Source organism: Sprattus sprattus (assembly GCF_963457725.1).
Source record: "Sprattus sprattus genome assembly, chromosome: 3".
Lineage (NCBI taxonomy): Eukaryota > Metazoa > Chordata > Actinopteri > Clupeiformes > Clupeidae > Sprattus > Sprattus sprattus.
This window is the reverse complement of record NC_137922.1, coordinates 42789625-42798911: the sequence shown is the minus strand read 5'-3', so window position 1 is coordinate 42798911 and position 9287 is coordinate 42789625. Positions and strand designations below refer to the sequence as shown.

General features: G+C 48.3%; 1 protein-coding gene across 1 annotated transcript in view; it reads left to right on the top strand.

The window, feature by feature from the left end:
- Nucleotides 1-1349: 1349 nt before the first annotated feature.
- The window catches only part of ccdc186 (coiled-coil domain-containing protein 186), a gene marked incomplete at its 5' end in the record, with an annotated part of 31606 nt that continues 23668 nt past the window's right edge, over nt 1350-9287 (top strand). Inside the window, 4 exons of the mRNA XM_080835238.1 lie at nt 1350-1385; nt 1557-2593; nt 6137-6263; nt 7715-7843. Of these exons, the coding sequence (XP_080691364.1) occupies nt 1350-1385; nt 1557-2593; nt 6137-6263; nt 7715-7843 (1329 nt within the window). The remainder of the gene's footprint in view (nt 1386-1556; nt 2594-6136; nt 6264-7714; nt 7844-9287) is intronic.

Genomic DNA, 9287 nt, shown 5'->3' with positions numbered 1-9287 from the left:
ACTGCGCACGTTTGTAATTCATAATCTATATAATTAAGAATTGCCGATCTCCCTGACAGCCTACAGTTAAACATATTCGAATTCTAATTCATATCCATCATTAGGTTCAAGAGTCCTATTTAATTTTCGTTTTAATAAGTATTGAAATGGTTTCACAATCGTGTAACCATGAACAATTTCTTCATCACTGTGCCAGGATTAAAGCCTGTCTTCACAAGTAGTGGACAGGTTGAAATATTTGGCCTGCAGTCTTGTGCTGGTCTAGTGCTGCAGGAAGTGCTGGCCGCACAGAACAGAAACCTTTATGTCTTTTAACTGTAGTGTTTTCTCCTCTTCATTTGCTAAAATTAAGGTTACAACTCATACTCGCATAACACATCTTTGTCTTACTAGCCTTTAGGGAAGGTGAGAGATTTTTTCGGCACAAAGAATAAACACTACAGTAAGGGATTTCATACTAAGTACGTGGCTGTTTTCACTTAGCTGCTGGCGATAGTCAGGTGATACTAACTAAACTAATGAACTCTGCCTTGAGCATGCCTGTGTGAGAAGTGGTGTTGAGGATGAGGTGTGAGGTGCCATTTACAGCCATTCTTCACGTGTTCACATGCCTTATCACACCTGCTAAGACTCTGGGCAAAGTGCAACAGTACAGTCGTCATCTTACTGTCCACTCTCCTCCTCAACAGACAGACACACACACACAGACACACCCACACTCACTCGAACTCACACATATATACATGCACAAAGGGCAGAGTACAGACAAACACACCTACAGTTGTCATTTTACTGACACGTGCATACCTAAGACTTGGAAGCAACAAAAATAGCCCACACGTCATAATGACTTCTTTGGATTCACAGAAAGTGTCCTGAAATGACTTCCTGTTAGTTCCAGCACACACTATGTTTTTATGATCTTTATTATATGAAACTAATCGTAACCGATCTCATTCAAATTACATACTGCTAACTCCAGCATTGAAACCAAATTGCTGGATGATCAATTGAAACACAGACAGCAATTAACAATGGTTTCACCATTAGATCTCTCTGCCTCTGGGTCGAACCAGAGCTGCTGTCTCATTGTGTGTGCGTCAATGCCACACCCTGGGGCCTTCCCACTCTTGTGTGGCTGGGTGTGTTCCTGAATGCCTCTCTGTGCAAGCAAAGCAGTTCTCTCCTTACCGGTTGAGGTAGTGTTGCAGGTCAGGTGGAATATGTGGAAGGGGACATTTTCAGTCTCTGTTTTTATCACAGGAGGAAGCATTTGACGGAAGGAATAGTTTGAGAGTGCTTTGTAAACTTGTGGAGCCTTACTCGGTTGGAAGGATTTGCTAGATGTCATGATGCCTGTTGTCTCAAACATTATGGTTTTTAATGTATGTTTACTTTCCCCTAAACATTCAAGGGTGTATTATATGTGTATTCAAGTATTTAATGTAGGTTTACTGTATGCTAAATCATTGTAATTGCACTGTATTGCAAGTTGTGTGTTGGCACCTGTTCTTCCTGTAAGACACTTATTCTTATACCTCTTATTTCTCTCTCAGCCTCAGCATACAGCTCCGGAGGACGTGAAGGTGAGCATGGAGCAGTCAGACCATCAGGAAGAGCAGGTCGTGAACGCTGCCGACCCACAGGTGGTGTCGGAGGTCAGCGCGGCGCCCGAGGGGTCAGAGCAGGTCATCAGCAGCGAGCTGTTGACTAAGTGTATCGGTACCAGCGCCAAGGATAATGACAGGGAAGCGGAGGAGCCAGACAGCGCCGAGTTGGACAGCGCGCCGTCGGAGAACGGGGACAGGAGCGATCTCGGAACAGACCCCCAGTCTCAGGCCGACGGCAACATCAGCTGCGACAGCGGCACCTCATCCTTAGACGACAGGACTCCGACCGGGGCTCCAGACACATCTTCAGAAGGTTCCCCCGCCGAAATGGTTGAGCCGTCACCGCTCTCTCTAATACAGGAATCATCCCCTGCAGTTCTGGATGGAGTAGACGAACTCTCACCGGTCATCTCGGATGGGATTGTGGGATGTTCTCCAGTTGTTCATGACGGAGCACTACAGTCCTCACCCGTTGTTCTAGATGGAGCTGAGACATCTTCTCCGACCGGATTAGACGGGACCACAGAACGTTTCTCTGCCGATGGAGCTGGACTAGCAGAGCCCACTCAGGCACAGAGTGAGGTGCCCATGCCTGTTGCCCCAGGGGCAAATGGCCCCAGCACCGATACCCCAGGCTCTCCTCACAGTGCAGGGGACCGAAGCCCTTCCACTCCCCCAGACTGTGTGAAAACCTCGAGTCAAAACAGCCCACACACCCCCACCCCAAGCCCAACCCTGGCTCCAAACACAAACCCCAGCTCCAGCCCGTACGACACGGACTGCAGCCGGAAGCTGATGTCCGAAATCCAGCGCTCCCTCTCGCAGGAGTCCCTGCTGGACGAGCTGGAGTCGGAGCTGCTGTCCTGCCAGCTGCCAGGGGAGGAAGGGGGCCACCGGGGGAGCCCCCCCAACGGGATCACCAAGATCTCCTTTGAGAAGTGCATCCAGCACAAGTACTCTCAGCAGGAGAAAGCCATCAAGAAGTGAGTTGCTGTTTTTCTTTTTCTGATTCTTCTGTTGTTGTTCTCAGAACAGTCCCAGGGTGGCCTTTCTGGGGCAGAGTAAATCCATACTAACATACTTGATTATTGTGTTAAACCCGTTCTGTTATGGGTCTTCACTGAAACTGCTCTTAATGAACTGCCTGAATGATAAAAAAAGAAAGAGATTATTGGATGAGGAGAGTCTTCGAATAACCATTTGACAAAAAAGCTCTGCAGGGCACACACAGACACACAGACACACAGACACACAGACACACAGACACACAGACACACAGACACACAGACACACAGACACACAGACACACAGACACACAGACACACAGACACACAGACACACAGACACACAGACACTTGGATTAGGCCTGTGTTCGCATACTGGCTGCCTTAGGAGGCTGTCATGCCTCAGTGTCAGGCCTCCTGCTTATTTAGGCTTGCTATTGACATCCCAGCTAGGAGCTGACATCTGAGCATGCCGGATTAGGGCCAAATCCAGGCCTTATCTGGGCCAGAAAAGGGCTACATCCACTTCAGAGCTACCTGCTCTCTGGATTTGTGTAATCCTTTCACTTCTGCAACACACGGTCTCTCTCTCTCTCTCCATGTACTACAGGAGATCCCCTAGAGTTCAGAGTACTTCCTGGAGGGGGCACTTCTGTTAACATGAGAGGGAGCACAGTGTGCTAATTTGCATGCTCCCAACAATGAAGCCTCTATACACTTGTTAGCACACTGCAGTCTAGACGGTAAATAGCTCATCTATTTCCTAGTCTGAAACGTTTGTGGAACCAAAATAACCGAAAAGCGCTTCCTCACATTCTCACACCTCTGGGGTCTTGTGTACAAAGCCCTGTGGAATTCATGCTAAAACGTAAGGTATTTACAAAGCTGGGGACGTAAAGGCAAGAAAACACATTTTATTTGGCAGTTTGTCATTATCACAAAAAAAAAGTAGGCTAGTCGGAGAGACAGAGTGTGGCAGTGGCTATAAATGCAGTGGGGTAAGAGCCACACCAAATAATCCTCGGTCTGGGAGTTGGTGAGGGGTGTTTAGCAGCCACATCTTTAGCCAGGTAACTACGGTGTCTTGATGGGCAGTTGAACAAAATCAAAATAACTGCACACATAAATAAGGAAAATCTGACATCTAATTAATTGTTTCCTAAGAAGCACCCTGACACCTTTAGTGAAATGAATCATGAGTTGATCCAGGCCACGTGCTGCCACTATATTAGTCAGTCACATTTCTGGATCACAGATAATTTGCATGTTGATGGCATGAGGATGCTTTCTACCTCCGAAAATGCCTTTATGTGAGTTTATGTGAGTTACATTGCTGAAATTGCAACTTGCGCTCTAATATTAGCCTTGTCAACCACATCTCAACCTTACGCACCTGGCTGTTGTTCAAAAAGCCCAGTGTGGAAGGCACTTGTAAGGGAAATCTGAAACAGTTAATTAGCCATCATCATGGAACAGAACATTGGCACCGTCTCAATACATGTTCCCATGGCAATATCGTAATGAGGCTAAAGCTGCCATTGTTGGACTCTGTATTGCATACATGGTGTACACAGCGTGGACAGTGTTGCATGCATTTGTATGTGAGCTGAGGCCCCAGGTCTTCAGGAAACTGCTGGTGTAGTCAGGAATGCTCCCGTATCATGTGATTTGGGCTATTGTTTATTGTCCCTGAAGAAGTCAGGGCAAAGATTACGGACAGGAAATTGAGAATTTAATAGTGCTCTGTTTGGATGAGAGACAGACACGGTGGTCGCCGTCAAGGGTTACCCCACTAGGTGAAACTGAAACAACCAAGACTCAGTTCCGAGATTCCCAACATTCCTGAAGCGAGGCCAAGTAGGCCATCTGTGGCGTTGCCTAGCATGCAGTAGGTGTTGGGCGGTGCATATTATATTGTATACGACTAATAACTTATAGTATAACAGTATGCAGCCTAATGACCATAGGCTGAAACATCTGCCCCTAAGAGTTGGTTGTGGTAAAGGTAAAAGTAACCCAAGCATGCCCAATTCCAGGAAACAACAGGCTTACTGTTTAGACTAGTGCTGATATCTAATATTTTCATTACCGCAGTCAAACAGTCTTTTGTTGAAGAACTGCCTTCATCGCCCATTGTATTAAACAAGCCCTGCCGTGTTTTAAATGGACACATCAGAGATAGAGCACAAGAGTGGAGTGGATGAGGTATAATCTGTATGTTTTCAACACAAGTACAGAGCCTATGAATAAACACGCTCATACAAGATAGCCTAAAGGATATGTTTGTTTGGGTTAAAAAGAAGCAAAAATGCTCTTTGTCATGCTCTGTGAGACGTTATCAGAACAGCTTGCTGCAACGGCTCACTTTATCCGAGACCTCGCTGTCTTTGCTTCTTTCTCTCTCTCTCTCTCTCTCTCTCTCTCTCTCTCTCTCTCTCTCTCTCTCTCTCTCTCTCTCTCTCTGTCTCTCTCTTTCCTTCTCTCTCTCTCTCTCTCTCTCTCTCTCTCTCTATGTAACACGTTGTGTAATTAATTTCCCTTATCTCTAGTTAGCTCAGTAGGCCACCGCTGTGAAGAATAGCCCCAGAATAGCCTGGCGTAGCACAGCAGCCCTGCATCTGAATAGAGCCGAGCTCCGCAGTGTGTTTGAGCTCCCGCCGGGACACAGTGCATGCTTGTTTGCCAACCTCCCAGATGACTCATATCAGTGCCAGTCATCTGTGCTCTGTTCTTGTTCCTGTTCTCCATTTAAATCACATATGATATCTGTCAAAGCCACACGGCGTGTGTGTGTGTGTGGGTGTGTGTGTGTGTGTGTGTGTGTGTGTGTGTGTGTGTGTGTGTGTGTGTGTGTGTGTGTGTGTGTGTGTGTCTACATCTACTTTACGGTACGATGCTAAAAAAAGATAAGGTCTAGCTGACAGGCCACTCATCTCTCGTGGGTGCTTTGCAGTCTGTTTTTGGGTGTCTGTTATTTCAGAGCCCCCCAGTGATGTCGTTTTGGCTCCCTGATTCGGTTTGCCAATGGATCATCTGGTGTTGTGTTCTCACCAGTCATGGTTGTTGGGGGGGTTCTGAATCCCACGCGCTGCTTCTCCAAGGTTCCAGAATGCTGTGTTCTGATTAAGCAGAAGGAGAGCAGAGCAGAGATGTGGCCTAGTTTGGGCTGGAATGAAGTGACCTTGCTTGATCCATGCTGCCTGGTAGGCAGTCGGAACACCACTGCTTCCAAGGTTGTTGTTTCTCAGCCAAACTGGGCATTTTGCAGGGCTGAAATAAATAATTGGTTGTTATCGGGGGGTTATGTGCATGGGTCAAGGCAATTTCCAAGCGTGTGGAGCCTTCATCAACAATTTGCCCTTTCCTATTTCCTTTTTCTCAGACGTCAGTGGCTCACGCTGTAAGCATTCCGAGTATATATTATTGTATATTATAACCTATTGGGCACTGTTTTTAAATCCACACTAACAAATACGTAATTTGGCCGGCGAGGTTCTGAATGTTCCCGTGCTGTGGTTCCAGGTTGCTGGAGGAGAACCGACGGCACCAGGAGCTGATCCTGGGCATCTGCTCGGAGAAGGACGACATGAGGGACGAGCTGAGGAGGAGGATGGAGACGGAGAAGCAGCACGTGTCCTCCATCAAGAAGGTAACGATCACCGCCGGCTCTCATAGGAGTCAGCCTGAGAGAACACGGGTCACAGCGTTGCCATGGTGCACAAGCTTCTTTTTGCAGGACACAAGCAATCAATACACCCTACGATTTTGCCGCCGCACCCCCCAACACACACACACACACACACACACACACACACACACACACACACACACACACACACACACAGACACAGACACACACACTGACTCACTCACCCAGCTCCCCCACCCAGAAACCGAGCCAAAGCAATCAGAGTGCTAATGAGGGGGCTTTAGCCCAGCCCGGCTGAAACCACACAGGAGCCACACACACACACACAGCTGCTGGTCCTCCCCATCTGAGTCCACCTCTTCGCTTAGACCCAGCTGATCAGAGCCACAGTTATGCAGTCCGGGGAGGCGCTGTGATCATCCTTCGCACAGAGGAGGGGTTGTTTGAGCAATGCCTCCCCCTCCCCGTCCCCCCAAGCCACAGCAGAGATCACAGGCAGATGGAGAGTGAAAGAGGACCCCTGTGAGATGAATCAGACAGACAGAGAGACAATGAGGGGTGGTGGTAGAGGAAATGTGAGACAGCCAAACAGAAACAGACAGACAGACTCTGTCTCTCTCTGTATTTGCACACATTTCTCCCTGTGTGCTACTTTTGGACACCTCACTATCCTCAGCCCTTTAGAAACACACACACACACACACACACACACACACACACACACACACACACACAAACCCCTCCTCCTCTCCATCAGTACCTTCATCCCCATAAAAAACGACTTGCCACTTCAGAACAGCACCCCTTCGTTTGCTACAGCATCTTTCACCTTCACACCAGTCGCTGAATGAGAAGCGCCTGATTGGCCGGGCTAAATTTAGCTCCCAGGGGCCTCTTGAAAAACATCAATACCTGAAGTGCTCATTACCATGAGTGTACAGGCTTCGAGACTTCACAGGCCCCCCTTTTTTATGGCCAAGGCAATCAATCGCGCTACTTTATGATTTCTGAGTGAACAGGGCGCCTGGAGGAGTGCCTGATCAGAAACAGTAGCGAGCGCCAAACATGCGGGTGCACATTACAACCCACTGCACACTACACACTACACACCAATCCCCGGCATGCCTGAGGTGCGTGCTGGAGAGCAACGGCAAGTATGTACACAGCACCGGGAGCCACCCGAGGTTGTTAATCATCCCACTAACCTTGAGACGGCTATAATTGTCTCCTCAGGCAGATGTGTGTGTGTGTGTGTGTGTGTGTGTGTGTGTGTGTGTGTGTGTGTGTGTGTGTGTGTGTGTGTGTGTGTGTGTGTGTGTGTGTGTGTGTGTGTGTGTGTGTGTGTGTGTGTGTGTGTGTGTGAATAAATAGATCTTTTTTGTTGGGAGTGTCATAGAGAAAGTGTGTTGGGCAGGTCTAACCGTGTTTGTGTGTGTGTCCTGTTTTTCCAGTATGAGGGCCGGGTGGAGGAGCTGCTGAGGGAACTGAAGGAGTCACGGGAGAAACTCCATCAGCAGGACCTGTCGGCCAAGCACGCCATCCAGCAGATCCAGCGCGAGGCGGCCTACCGGCTCGAGCAGGTGAGGATGGAGGTGGTTTCCATGTAAATGAAGGGTTGTTGCCGTGACATTGCCGTTGCGTAGTCGACATGCAAACTAAGGGCTGAGCTCATCGAGCACTATACATACAGACCCACACACACACACAAACAAAGTGTCAGGTCTTTCCTCACAAAGCCCCCTTTTCTTCCTGCTCTCTTGGTCTAAGACCACCCAACAAAGATGAGTCTGTGGTTTAGCTCTCACTCTTTATTATCTGTCACTCTCATCTCTCCCTCTCACTCTCCCTCTCCCTTTCCCTCTCTCCCTCTCCCTCTCCATCTGCCCCTGCCTCGCCCTCTCCGCCTCTGCCTCTGCCTCTGCCTCTGCCTCTCCATCAGCCTCTGCCTCTCCCTCTCCCTCTCCCTCTCCCTCTCCCTCTCCCTCTCCCTCTCCATCTGCCCCTGCCTCTGCCTCTCCCTCTCTCTCTCCCTCCCTCTCCCCCTCAATCCCATTGCTCATGCACAGAGACAGAGTATCTTTCATAGTCATTCACTCGTAGATCAGTCCGAGGCATCCCATAGTGTCTGGACCTTCATATTTGTATTTTTCTCAAGCATGAATGGTAACAGCCTGTGCACATGAGAGAGGGTTGTTGCCATGGTGACTGAGGTCATCGCCTTGAGCACCACTGCCGCTCTGAGATTGAAAGACACACACACACACACACACACACGCACACACACACACAGAAACGCACACACACACTGAAACGCACTCATTTACTTTTCTCACAAAGCCTCCTTCTCTGGGGTCAGTAGCCACGAAAAGACGAGGCTGTGGCTCTGATTTGACTCTGGTCATTATGTGTATGCCATCCCCCTTCTCTCTGTCTCCCTGTGTTACGCGCACACACACACAAGCATGTCCACGACTATGAAATGAAATCAATATCAAGTTGACAGAGTGGCTCTTCATGTAAAGAGCACGAAGGGACACGCACGCACACTGGTAGCAACTTACCCGCAGTGATTCCTTAAAAGGGAATACCACCAGGTTTTTAATCCCTCACCTTATAATAGCTGTGTAGGGTCAAACCAATACTGTAAAGATGGAAAGCCTACTAGTCAGGATGCTTCAATATCATGTGTGGTTTCTAAGCGCTTACTTCCATAAAGTTAATAATAAATAGACAGAGAGATGAAGTTGTTTTTATACATGGCACAATGTAAGTGTGACTACTGCACATCGAGCCTTGGGAAATATGTCCCATATTAAGTTGATTTTGTTCTAAACAGAAGGGTTATGTTCTTGGACACCTGGACCTGTTTCTTTAGGGTGGTTACTGTCGATATATTTGTCTTGGTTCTCCGTGAGCGAGCCATCTTGACATTTTACAGTGTGGGTGGCGTTTCCCCCTCAAACACAGAATCTAGACAGCAGGACAGTTTCTCTCTCCCTCAGCTCCTCTCACACCTGTGTGTGT